Genomic DNA, 14551 nt, shown 5'->3' on the forward strand with positions numbered 1-14551 from the left:
CACTTATGAGGCACAAATTTCAAAATTAGTTTGCGCCGTTAAACTTTTGCGCTGCTTTTGTTTATGGCTGCACATGTGTGTGTGTGTGTGTGTTTTGTAACTTGGTTTCTTTGCAACGCGCTTTTAAGGCAACTTTATTTTAATAACTAATAAGAATTTGAATACTTTCATTAATATACGTGAGCTAAATAAAAACGGTTTAACACTTTCGCAATTGTTGAAGTTACCTATAAATTTATTTCTTTGACTTAAATAAAATTATTCACCGTTTTTTTTGTTTCAAATACCGGTGTCTGAATGGTCTGCAGGATTTCCGTGTCCGTTTCTGCAGATCCTATAGTCATTTCCACATAATGATTGTACATGATGTTCAGCAAAGCAGCTACAAAAACTGTAATAATAGATGCACACATGAGCCAAAAATCACGAAGAGCAGAACACAGTCGCTGTTTAATGCTCACCTGCAAGTGACCAAGCTAATGCCGCCCCGAGAATAGAATTACGATCCGTGAGCTCCCTCAAGCCAGCATAGAGCGTAGCGACTAGGCTGACAAATGTGACAACCAGCCAGCAGAGCAGAAACTTATTCTTATGCTGTTTATGTGCACGCAATACTCCAAAGATCTGCACCAAAGTCGCCGAGAACTGCAGTAGACGTATTTGCTCCAGTTTATAATCCCCTAGCCAGTGAAAAAAAGAACTCTGCATGAAAAGGTGTCGACTCACAGCCTATTTAGACCTTACAGCCATGAGGCAGAACATTTGTAGCCATTGTCAGTCCGAAAACCGAAAGCCCGATGGCTATTTCCAAGTATCGCTTGATATACAACATTTCGACGCATCGATTCAAAGCTGACTGAACTAAACGTTTAGCGTTAATCAATATATACAGCTGATTATGAATTGTATGAGTATGTATTTATCTTTATTGAACTGTTGTCTCTCTCTCCCCCTTTCTCTCCCTCCTTCTCTATCTCTCGTTCTTTTCACAACATTTTAATGCAGTTTTTGATTAATATGAAATATTACGTCTTAATTAATATTAAGAGTGAATGCATTAATTCTGTATTGAGACAGTTAAATTTCCAGTACTTTCATATGTGGGTGGCCGCTCTTTGTTTTCTACGACTGCATTGCTCTCACTTGCCGCAGCAGCTGTTGATTCCGAGTTGCCTGTCCGGAGCCTCGCATACTCTTCGTACACGTAGTACATCAGGTAGCCCAGAAACGCTGAAATTAATGTACATTAGTCATTAAAGCGATAATATTTGTATATAAATGACTTTGAACGTAACAGACTAGGATTGCTGCTGATTAATTATTACCTGTGGCGGCCAAAAGAAGAAACAAAACCAGCAACGCCAGAAGAAACTCCCCAAAGTCGTCAAATGAATAAAATAAATCATTAGTTATAAATTCCATACAATAATAGCACAGTACACCAAAGAAGACGGCTGTAATGATCAACCAGAAGAGCAGAAATTTGTCCTTATGCAGCGGTTCCTTTTTAAGAACTCCAAAGAGCAGCGAAACAGTTGCCAGCACCTGCAGCGCACGAAAAACGGCCAGAAATTCCTGCCCTATACAAATCAAATATTAGCCAAATTCCAAATTGGAGTAACGTGTAGACTTACAATAATAATCCATGGCAAATGTGGCCAGGGACATGCCCATGACAATCGGGCCAATTGCAATTAGTATGTGTTGCTTGCAAAACATCATTTCGTCTCAACAATTGAAGTCAAACTGAAATTTCTGAACTGAAATTACCACAACAGTTATTAAAAAATAGGAAAAAAATCGCTTATCTTGAGCATGCCGAAAATTAAATACCCTCGCAGTCCGATTTGATATGGTTTTATATAAGTAGAATATTGAGGTCCGAACATATTTTTCGATCGTTTTTTGATATAAAAGCTCGACTTTAAACTGGGATTTGCTTTAAAGCTGAACATATCTGGGTTTTGATATCCTCTAGATAAAAGCATGGGTTAAAATATCTCCAAAGAAACAGTTTCTCACGCAAGAAACCAATTTACGAAAAATCTTTCCCATATCAGCTGTATGATATTGTGACCCGATCCAGCACAAAGGCAAGCCTTAAAACTATCAGAACATATATACCCTATGAGGTCGAAGGTGCCTTTTCTATGCGTTACATATCTCGTGACAGTTTTATAAGACCCTATGAAAGGGTATATTGGTATTATTATCAGCATGATTGTAGGAGTTGTCAGTCTTTTTCCCTCTCACTTGCAGTTGTCGCTATTTCGTGGCTTACAAAATTGATCAGATGTATTTTACTTTTCGATTAAGATATAGGCCACATTAAATCTCTCGATTCTGCGATAAAAGCTAAAGGCGTCAAACACACTCTGCTGGGACGGGCGCTGTTGCAGAGCCGCTTTGTTTTAATTCCTCATACGCCATGTATACCCAATACATCAGATAGCCAACGAGAGCTGTTATAAATGAGGCCTTATCGTTATATTTTATATGTAGTATTAGTTATCTGTTAAATATCAGCTTTAAGCGCTAACCAACTGATTATTTACCTGTTGCGGCGTGAAACAACAACAAAACCAACAGCCAAACAAAAAACTCAACATGGAAGATGCGTCGGGTAAGTTTTTCGTATCTCAAGCAAAAGGAGCTAAGCGAGTAAAATAATATCGATGTTAACAACAGCCAAAAGAGGATTATCTTATCCTTATGCTGTGCCCCCTGCTTGAAGCTGCCAAAGGGGAGCGCAACAGTTGCAATCGGCTGCAGCACCCATGAAATAACCAAATTAATTGGTTAATCGAAATTCGATTGATATCTATATACCATATACATATCTATATCAACTGGTAATCACCCAAATATGTCAGGAATATGGGTAGCAGGTCAGCTAAAATTAGTTTTTCTCGCTTGGTCAACAACATTTTGACTCGACGAATCGGGCGTAACTGACAAAAGGCGCATTTTTTTTATACGATTTTTATCTACACTCATGTTTACGGTCTTTCGCTTTGTTTTGCACTCACTCTCTCTTGGACTCACACAGTTCGTGTATTCACAAATAAATTACTTCCAAGAATTTTGTTATGCTTCTTTGTTAGCAGAGAAAAATAAATTGATAAACAATCTTCTGATAGCCAATAAACGGATCAATAAGATTATATATGACGTTGGAAAGAAATGTTTAAATTCTGGCTTTCAATATAAAATACAATATATATAAAAGAAAGAAATTAAGTACAATTACTTTGCCATAGCTTTACTTTTACCATTTGCATTATTTCATAGCCTTATTATTTCTATGGAAAACTGTTTTGAATATAAACATATCCTAACCAAACGGGATTTATTAATTTCACTATATATATACTATATATGTGGAAAATGTTATCAAATTCCAACCACAATATCATGTAGTTGCCATAGAAAAGATCGATTGAAAATTGGTTTCTTATATTGCCAAATATTAAGCTTTCAAATATATTTGCATCACATTACGAGCTTATTTATTTTCACATAACTGCAAAAGTGAAATGTCTACAAGGCTATTAAATTTTCAGCGTGCCGATGATAACCTTAATTTCTCGTTAATAGTGCAATATGACATTACGCATGCAGAAGAAGAAGCCTTTGAGTCGATGTCCTGTCTGTCCATCCGTCTGTTTGTATATATTTTATTTATATTTTCTGTAGTTTTAGGAGCTTATTAGAAGCTACACACTGCAGCTGTCCAATGCCATGTTAAGTTTATTAATATTTTATCAAATAGTTTGTTGCTTCTCTTTGACTTTTGCAGAATAGACTTACTCTGTGCTCATTTTGCCTGGGGTATATTAACTTTTTAGCAACCCATTTGACCGCAAAGTCAAAAGTTGCATTCATAAGAAATCCAATTGGTCACACTTTGGCTTTTTTGTGGGTGCCAAAGCTATGAAAAGTTCATAAAGCAAAATGAATGCATAACTAAATCAGAGACACACAAACATACATATATATACACACACGCACACACACACAGTGGCAGAGAGGGGCACATTGTGCATTCATGTTCATTTGATAGCTAAACTTTTGCTATTTGTGCATAGAAAACTTTGGGCTTTTTTGGTTGTTTTTAGTGGCAATTATTTTTACATTTAGCGAGTTAAGTTCTTAAATTGGCTGCCAGCTAACATGCATAAACAGGTGCAGGATGGGGCAGGAGGCGCGTACCCTGCGTAGCGACAGTTCTCAAGTTCTCAAGCAGGCAAAAGGCGAAAGTTGTGCGCAACTTTTCAACGAATCGAGTTTTTAATTAAAATTTGTTTTGCCCTTACACACATACACACACAGACAGACACACGCAGCTGAGTGCACTGGTGTGTGTGTGTGTGTGTCTCGCATAAGTCATGATACGCATTTTGGCAGCGGCCGTGACGTCACCGGCCTGTCCTAATTTATGAATATTTGTAATTAACATGCCTGCGAAAATCATAATAAATTTCATCTAATTGCATTTTTATGGTGCCAAAGTTTTTGCTTAGCGGATGTGCCTCCTCCTACTGAAGGGAAGGGAGGCGCGCTGCCAGACTGTTTGCAGGGGGCGCAGCTCATTAAATCATTGCGGCGGGCATGTCTAATGGTATGCATTACATACCAAGCCCGCAAATGTCCCGATACTCTAGAAAATATCAAAGGCAGCACACACAGAAGGCGGCACATTTATTTATGCATATTCTAAAGGGTATTACATAGTCAGTGATTGTTTTGATTTATTTTTATGCTGCTTGCCCTTCAGGTGTACCTCGATTGTATATTAATTTGCTAGTTTATTAGGCGTGAATGTTAAAAATGAAGCAAAAGTTTTGCCATTAGCGAAAATCTTTTCACAATTTCCGGTTGGTCATGAATCAAAAGTGCGCGGGAAACTTGGCCAAAAGGAAAGTGAAGAAAGTCGCGTAAAAGCTGCGGCACAGAGCCAGGGCTATCTGTCTGACAAATGAGCTGGTGCAGCAGCAACAGCATAAAAGAAATGGAAAATTGTGAAAAGTGTGAAAGTTAAGCAAGTGTACGTATGTGTGTGGCAAAGAGCACTCGGCTAAAATATATATATACATATACATATATATCAACTACCATTCAAATATGTGAGCGAAAGGCCCATGAAAATGCTGTTCATTTATTTCATTTAAATGCGCATTTAAATCTATTTAAAAGTCCACATGAGCCGGGCACAAAGCCGTAGAGACAGCAAAAGTACGGGAACAGTCCTAGAAAATAAAGGGCAAATAAAAGGCAAGGCACAAGCTGAGTTTTGTTCAGTTAGCTTGGGTTCAGCTCAGTTCAGTTCAGTTCAGTTCGGTTCGGTTTGGTTCGGTTCAAAGGGTGGCAGGAGTTCAGCTCTCAGCATGATTTAACGATAATGAAGGTATTTACGAGTTTAGCCTTAGAGTCTGGTAAAAGCAAAACTCATCATAATGCCGGCAGCAGCAAAAGGTTACACATAGTACACCCCACACCCACACAGATACACGAACACACGAACACACGCACACTCGCACACACGCACAGCGCACCTGAAGCTGGCATAGAGTTGTTTTTTGTCCGTACGCATGTCCTGGCACTTGTAAGAAGATGTTTTGCAAAACTTTTTTGTTGTCGCCGTTGATAAGGACAATGACAATGACAACTACTCGAAACGACAGCAAACCCAAACCCTTCCTTCCTCAAGCCACACGTTCCTCCACCAAATCCCTTTAGGTAAAAGTTGTACACCTTTCCATAATCTACTTGGGCCGTAACACGTAATGCGGAAAAGAGAATGTCAACGCACACTGTGCGCTAATAAAATTTAATTTGCTATAAAATATCTCTACACACACACATGCACACACACACTTGGATCTTCTGTATGCCATAAAGCGGCGTAAACATAATTACACCGACTGAAATGAAAATGGAAATTTTATTTTCCAATTTATGACGCCTGAGAAAAGTGAAACAATTTTCGTTACGCTGCCATTTTTGTTTTTTTTTTTTAGTGCCCTTTAATATTTAGCAGCCGCATTGAATTCAAATTAGCCAAAAGCCAAGAAAATATCAATAAATCTAAGCCATAAAAAGGAATTTATGCAAAATGAAATCAAACAACTAGGGCAGAGACTACGAAATACCCTTTAATAATGTCTTTAAGCACATTTTTGGAATTATTTCTTAACTTTTTAACTGATTGCGTAACTGATTGTCAAAAAGTAGCATGCTGTTGTCATATTATAAACGTTGCGATTTGGTATAAAGTTAATGTTCACTTTAACTCTGTAGCTTTAACCTTGAATATTGACACGCAGTTAGTTTGTAGTTTGACACAAAGTTAAAGTTCACTTAAGCTTTTAGATTTAACCGTGAATTTTAACATGTTAAACGTGAAGTTAAAGTTCATCTTAGCTCATAAGCTTTAAGATTAGACATTATGTCAAACACTAGCTATAATATTAAATCTTGACCTAAAGTTAAAGTTTATACATCGTAAAAATCGGATGAGATTTGACCGAGTTATGGGCATGGGAAGATTAGACCAATGTCTATAGACGTATCTTGGGGTAAGATTTTGACATGAATTTCCACCAAAAAACATGTGTTCAGATTTAAATGACAGATTGTTCTAGAGGGAAAACCATTAAGAAAAAGCCAAACATCGTAAGAATCGGATGAGATTTGACCGAGTTATGGGCATGGGAAGATTAGACCAATGTCTATAGACGTATCTTGGGGTAAGATTTTGACATGAATTTCCACCAAAAAACATGTGTTCAGATTTAAATGACAGATTGTTCTAGAGGGAAAACCATTAAGAAAAAGCCAAACATCGTAAGAATTGGATGAGATTTGACCGAGTTATGGGCATGGGAAGTTTAGACCCATGTCTATAGACGAATCTTGGGGTAAGATTTTGACATGAATTTCGACCAAAAAACATGTGTTCAGATTTAAATGACAGATTGTTCTAGAGGGAAAACCATTAAGAAAAAGACAAGCATCGTAGAAATCGGATGAGATTTGACCGAGTTATGGGCATGGGAAGATTAGACCCATGTCTATAGACGAATCTTGGGGTAAGATTTTGACACGAGTTTCGACCAAAAAACATGTATCCACATTTGAATGACAGAATGTTTTAGAGGGAAAACCATTAAGTAAAAGACAAACATCGCAAAAATCGGATGAGAATTGACCGAGTTATGGGCATGGGAATATTAGACCCATGTCTATAGACGAATCTTGGGGTAAGATTTTGACATGAATTTCGACCAAAAAACATGTGTTCAGATTTAAATGACAGATTGTTCTAGAGGGAAACCATTAAGAAAAAGACAAACATCGTAAGAATCGGATGAGATTTGACCGAGTTATGGGCATGGGAAGTTTAGACCCATGTTTATAGACGAATCTTGGGGTAAGATTTTGACATGAATTTCGACCAAAAAACATGTAATCAGATTTGAATGACAGATTGTTTTAGAGGGAAAACCATTAAGAAAAAGACAAACATCGTAGAAATCGGATGAGATTTGACCGAGTTATGGGCATGGGAAGATTAGACCAATGTCTATAGACGAATCTTGGGGTAAGATTTTGACATGAGTTTCGACCAAAAAACATGTATCCAGATTTGAATGACAGAATGTTTTAGAAGGAAAACCATTAAGAAAAAGATAAACATCGCAAAAATCGGATGAGAATTGACCGAGTTATGGGCATGGGAATATTAGACCCATGTCTATACACGAATGTTGGGGTAAGATTTTGACATGAATTTCGACCAAAAAACATGTGTTCAGATTTAAATGCCAGATTGTTTTAGAGGGAAAACCATTAAGAAAAAGACAAACATCGTAAGAATCGGATGAGATTTGACCGAGCTATGGGCATGGGAAGTTTAGACCCATGTCTATAGACGAATCTTGGGGAAAGATTTTGACATGAATTTCGACCAAAAAACATGTATTCAGATTTAAATGACAGATTGTTCTAGAGGGAAAACCATTAAGAAAAAGACAAACATCGTAGAAATCGGATGAGATTTGACCGAGTTATGGGCATGGGAAGATTAGACCCATGTCTATAGACGAATCTTGGGGTAAGATTTTGACATGAATTTCGGCCAAAAAACATGTATTCAGATTTGAATGACACATTGTTCTAGAGGGAAAACCATTAAGAAAAAGACAAACATCGTAGAAATCGGATGAGATTTGACCGAGTTATGGGCATAGGAAGATTAGAGCCATGTCTATAGACGAATCTTGGGGTAAGATTTTGACATGAATTTCGAAGAAAAAACACGTGCTCAGATTTGAATGACAGATTGTTTTAGAGGGAAAACTATTAAGAAAAAGACAAACATCGTAGAAATCGGATGAGATTTGACCGAGTTATGGGCATGGGAAGATTAGACCCATGTCTATATACGGATCTTGGGGTAAGATTTTGACATGAGTTTCGACCAAAAAACATGTATCCAGATTTGAATGACAGAATGTTTTAGAAGGAAAACCATTAAGAAAAAGATAAACATCGCAAAAATCGGATGAGAATTGACCGAGTTATGGGCATGGGAATATTAGACCCATGTCTATAGACGAATCTTGGGGTAAGATTTTGACATGAATTTCGACCAAAAAACATGTGTTCAGATTTAAATGACAGATTGTTTTAGAGGGAAAACCATTAAGAAAAAGACAAACATCGTAAGAATCGGATGAGATTTGACCGAGCTATGGGCATGGGAAGTTTAGACCCATGTCTATAGACGAATCTTGGGGTAAGATTTTGACATGAATTTCGACCAAAAAACATGTATTCAGATTTAAATGACAGATTGTTCTAGAGGGAAAACCATTAAGAAAAAGACAAATATCGTAGAAATCGGATGAGATTTGACCGAGTTATGGGCATGGGAAGATTAGACCCATGTCTATAGACGAATCTTGGGGTAAGATTTTGACATGAATTTCGGCCAAAAAACATGTATTCAGATTTGAATGACACATTGTTCTAGAGGGAAAACCATTAAGAAAAAGACAAACATCGTAGAAATCGGATGAGATTTGACCGAGTTATGGGCATGGGAATATTAGACCCATGTCTATACACGAATCTTGGGGTAAGATTTTGACATGAATTTCGACCAAAAAACATGTGTTTAGATTTAAATGACAGATTTTTCTAGAGGGAAAACCATTAAGAAAAAGATAAACATCGTAGAAATCGGATAAGATTTGACCGAGTTATGGGAATGGGAAGATTAGACCCATGTCTATAGACGAATCTTGGGGTAAGATTTTGACATGAATTTCGACCAAAAAACATGTGTTCGGATTTGAATAACGCATTGTTTTAGAGGGAAAACCATTAAGAAAAAGACAAACATCGTAGAAATCGGATGAGATTTGACCGAGTTATGGGCATGGGAAGATTAGACCCATGTCTATAGACGAATCTTGGGGTAAGATTTTGACATGAATTTCGGCCAAAAAACATGTATTCAGATTTGAATGACACATTGTTCTAGAGGGAAAACCATTAAGAAAAAGACAAACATCGTAGAAATCGGATGAGATTTGACCGAGTTATGGGCATAGGAAGATTAGACCCATGTCTATAGACGAATCTTGGGGTAAGATTTTGACATGAATTTCGAAGAAAAAACACGTGCTCAGATTTGAATGACAGATTGTTTTAGAGGGAAAACTATTAAGAAAAAGACAAACATCGTAGAAATCGGATGAGATTTGACCGAGTTATGGGCATGGGAAGATTAGACCCATGTCTATATACGGATCTTGGGGTAAGATTTTGACATGAGTTTCGACCAAAAAACATGTATCCAGATTTGAATGACAGAATGTTTTAGAAGGAAAACCATTAAGAAAAAGATAAACATCGCAAAAATCGGATGAGAATTGACCGAGTTATGGGCATGGGAATATTAGACCCATGTCTATAGACGAATCTTGGGGTAAGATTTTGACATGAATTTCGACCAAAAAACATGTGTTCAGATTTAAATGACAGATTGTTTTAGAGGGAAAACCATTAAGAAAAAGACAAACATCGTAAGAATCGGATGAGATTTGACCGAGCTATGGGCATGGGAAGTTTAGACCCATGTCTATAGACGAATCTTGGGGTAAGATTTTGACATGAATTTCGACCAAAAAACATGTATTCAGATTTAAATGACAGATTGTTCTAGAGGGAAAACCATTAAGAAAAAGACAAATATCGTAGAAATCGGATGAGATTTGACCGAGTTATGGGCATGGGAAGATTAGACCCATGTCTATAGACGAATCTTGGGGTAAGATTTTGACATGAATTTCGGCCAAAAAACATGTATTCAGATTTGAATGACACATTGTTCTAGAGGGAAAACCATTAAGAAAAAGACAAACATCGTAGAAATCGGATGAGATTTGACCGAGTTATGGGCATGGGAAGATTAGACCCATGTCTATAGACGAATCTTGGGGTAAGATTTTGACATGAATTTCGACCAAAAAACATGTGTTTAGATTTAAATGACAGATTTTTCTAGAGGGAAAACCATTAAGAAAAAGATAAACATCGTAGAAATCGGATAAGATTTGACCGAGTTATGGGAATGGGAAGATTAGACCCATGTCTATAGACGAATCTTGGGGTAAGATTTTGACATGAATTTCGACCAAAAAACATGTGTTCGGATTTGAATAACGCATTGTTTTAGAGGGAAAACCATTAAGAAAAAGACAAACATCGTAGAAATCGGATGAGATTTGACCGAGTTATGGGCATGGGAAGATGAGACCCATGTCTATAGACGAATCTTGGGGTAAGATTTTGACATGAGTTTCGACCAAAAAACATGTATCCAGATTTGAATGACAGAATGTTTTAGAGGGAAAACCATTAAGAAAAAGACAAACATCGTAGAAATCGGATGAGATTTGACCGAGTTATGGGCATGGGAAGATTAGACCCAGGTCTATAGACTAATCTTGGGGTAAGATTTTGACATGAATTTCGAAGAAAAAACATGTACTCAGATTTGAATGACAGATTGTTTTAGAGGGAAAACCATTAAGAAAAAGACAAACATCGTAGAAATCGGATGAGATTTGACCGAGTTATGGGCATGGGAAGATTAGACCAATGTCTATAGACGAATCTTGGGGTAAGATTTTGACATGAATTTCGACCAAAAAACATGTGTTTAGATTTAAATGACAGATTTTTCTAGAGGGAAAACCATTAAGAAAAAGACAAACATCGTAGAAATCGGATGAGATTTGACCGAGTTATGGGCATGGGAAGATTAGACCCATGTCTATAGACGAATCTTGGGGTAAGATTTTGACATGAGTTTCGACCAAAAAACATGTATCCAGATTTGAATGACAGAATGTTTTAGAAGGAAAACCATTAAGAAAAAGATAAACATCGCAAAAATCGGATGAGAATTGACCGAGTTATGGGCATGGGAATATTAGACCCATGTCTATAGACGAATCTTGGGGTAAGATTTTGACATGAATTTCGACCAAAAAACATGTATTCAGATTTAAATGACAGATTGTTCTAGAGGGAAAACCATTAAGAAAAAGACAAATATCGTAGAAATCGGATGAGATTTGACCGAGTTATGGGCATGGGAAGATGGGAAGATAGACCCATGTCTATAGACGAATCTTGGGGTAAGATTTTGACATGAATTTCGGCCAAAAAACATGTATTCAGATTTGAATGACACATTGTTCTAGAGGGAAAACCATTAAGAAAAAGACAAACATCGTAGAAATCGGATGAGATTTGACCGAGTTATGGGCATGGGAAGATTAGACCCATGTCTATAGACGAATCTTGGGGTAAGATTTTGACATGAATTTCGGCCAAAAAACATGTATTCAGATTTAAATGACAGATTGTTCTAGAGGGAAAACCATTAAGAAAAAGACAAACATCGTAGAAATCGGATGAGATTTGACCGAGTTATGGGCATGGGAAGATTAGACCCATGTCTATAGACGAATCTTGGGGTAAGATTTTGACATGAATTTCGACCAAAAAACATGTGTTCGGATTTGAATGACGCATTGTTTTAGAGGGAAAACCATTAAGAAAAATACAAACATCGTAGAAATCGGGTGAGATTTGACCGAGTTATGGGCATGGGAAGATTAGACCCATGTCTATAGACGAATCTTGGGGTAAGATTTTGACATGAATTTCGGCCAAAAAACATGTATTCAGATTTGAATGACACATTGTTCTAGAGGGAAAACCATTAAGAAAAAGACAAACATCGTAGAAATCGGATGAGATTTGACCGAGTTATGGGCATGGGAAGATTAGACCCATGTCTATAGACGAATCTTGGGGTAAGATTTTGACATGAATTTCGACCAAAAAACATGTGTTTAGATTTAAATGACAGATTTTTCTAGAGGGAAAACCATTAAGAAAAAGATAAACATCGTAGAAATCGGATAAGATTTGACCGAGTTATGGGAATGGGAAGATTAGACCCATGTCTATAGACGAATCTTGGGGTAAGATTTTGACATGAATTTCGACCAAAAAACATGTGTTCGGATTTGAATGACGCATTGTTTTAGAGGGAAAACCATTAAGAAAAAGACAAACATCGTAGAAATCGGATGAGATTTGACCGAGTTATGGGCATGGGAAGATTAGACCCATGTCTATAGACGAATCTTGGGGTAAGATTTTGACATGAGTTTCGACCAAAAAACTTGTATCCAGATTTGAATGACAGAATGTTTTAGAGGGAAAACCATTAAGAAAAAGACAAACATCGTAGAAATCGGATGAGATTTGACCGAGTTATGGGCATGGGAAGATTAGACCCATGTCTATAGACTAATCTTGGGGTAAGATTTTGACATGAATTTCGAAGAAAAAACATGTACTCAGATTTGAATGACAGATTGTTTTAGAGGGAAAACCATTAAGAAAAAGACAAACATCGTAGAAATCGGATGAGATTTGACCGAGTTATGGGCATGGGAAGATTAGACCAATGTCTATAGACGAATCTTGGGGTAAGATTTTGACATGAATTTCGACCAAAAAACATGTGTTTACATTTAAATGACAGATTTTTCTAGAGGGAAAACCATTAAGAAAAAGACAAACATCGTAGAAATCGGATGAGATTTGACCGAGTTATGGGCATGGGAAGATTAGACCCATGTCTATAGACGAATCTTGGGGTAAGATTTTGACATGAGTTTCGACCAAAAAACATGTATCCAGATTTGAATGACAGAATGTTTTAGAAGGAAAACCATTAAGAAAAAGATAAACATCGCAAAAATCGGATGAGAATTGACCGAGTTATGGGCATGGGAATATTAGACCCATGTCTATAGACGAATCTTGGGGTAAGATTTTGACATGAATTTCGACCAAAAAACATGTATTCAGATTTAAATGACAGATTGTTCTAGAGGGAAAACCATTAAGAAAAAGACAAATATCGTAGAAATCGGATGAGATTTGACCGAGTTATGGGCATGGGAAGATTAGACCCATGTCTATAGACGAATCTTGGGGTAAGATTTTGACATGAATTTCGGCCAAAAAACATGTATTCAGATTTGAATGACACATTGTTCTAGAGGGAAAACCATTAAGAAAAAGACAAACATCGTAGAAATCGGATGAGATTTGACCGAGTTATGGGCATGGGAAGATTAGACCCATGTCTATAGACGAATCTTGGGGTAAGATTTTGACATGAATTTCGGCCAAAAAACATGTATTCAGATTTAAATGACAGATTGTTCTAGAGGGAAAACCATTAAGAAAAAGTCAAATATCGTAGAAATCGGATGAGATTTGACCGAGTTATGGGCATGGGAAGATTAGACCCATGTCTATAGACGAATCTTGGGGTAAGATTTTGACATGAATTTCGACCAAAAAACATGTGTTCGGATTTGAATGACGCATTGTTTTAGAGGGAAAACCATTAAGAAAAAGACAAACATCGTAGAAATCGGATGAGATTTGACCGAGTTATGGGCATGGGAAGATTAGACCCATGTCTATAGACGAATCTTGGGGTAAGATTTTGACATGAATTTCGACCAAAAAACATTTGTTTAGATTTAAATGACAGATTTTTCTAGAGGGAAAACCATTAAGAAAAAGACAAACATCGTAGAAATCGGATGAGATTTGACCGAGTTATGGGAATGGGAAGATTAGACCCGTGTCTATAGACGAATCTTGGGGTAAGATTTTGACATGAATTTCGACCAAAAAACATGTGTTCGGATTTGAATGACGCATTGTTTTAGAGGGAAAACCATTAAGAAAAAGACAAACATCGTAGAAATCGGATGAGATTTGACCGAGTTATGGACATGGGAAGATTAGACCCATGTCTATAGACGAATCTTGGGGTAAGATTTTGACATGAATTTCGACCAAAAAACATGTATTCAGATTTGAATGACAGATTGTTTTAGAGGGAAAACCATTAAGAAAAAGACAAACATCGTAG

At 37.0% G+C, this 14551-nt stretch overlaps 3 protein-coding genes and 1 long non-coding RNA gene across 4 annotated transcripts in view; 2 read left to right on the forward strand and 2 right to left on the reverse strand.

Annotated features, from left to right (window-relative positions):
* LOC115760964 overlaps positions 1-14551 on the forward strand; it is a 45612-nt gene that overhangs the window by 19335 nt on the left and 11726 nt on the right. The gene's annotated exons all lie outside the window — the stretch shown is intronic.
* The window catches only part of LOC115760961, a 32890-nt gene that overhangs the window by 12038 nt on the left and 6301 nt on the right, over positions 1-14551 (forward strand). The window lies entirely within an intron of this gene.
* On the reverse strand, positions 135-836 carry LOC115760962. The gene is made up of 3 exons (XM_030702554.1): positions 745-836; positions 462-680; positions 135-391 (listed from the first exon to the last, which is right to left on the reverse strand). The coding sequence occupies exons 1-3, from the start codon at positions 830-832 to the stop codon at positions 249-251; spliced, it is 450 nt and encodes a 149-aa protein (XP_030558414.1). The 5' UTR covers positions 833-836; the 3' UTR covers positions 135-248.
* Positions 921-1739, reverse strand: LOC115760960. Its single transcript, XM_030702549.1, has 3 exons — positions 1635-1739; positions 1326-1580; positions 921-1230 (listed from the first exon to the last, which is right to left on the reverse strand). Exons 1-3 carry the CDS (start codon positions 1720-1722, stop codon positions 1058-1060), a joined length of 516 nt encoding a protein of 171 aa, XP_030558409.1. The 5' UTR covers positions 1723-1739; the 3' UTR covers positions 921-1057.

Source organism: Drosophila novamexicana, unplaced genomic scaffold (assembly GCF_003285875.2).
Source record: "Drosophila novamexicana strain 15010-1031.04,08,12 unplaced genomic scaffold, DnovRS2.1 tig00000462-arrow-pilon, whole genome shotgun sequence".
Classification (NCBI taxonomy): Eukaryota; Metazoa; Arthropoda; class Insecta; order Diptera; family Drosophilidae; genus Drosophila; species Drosophila novamexicana.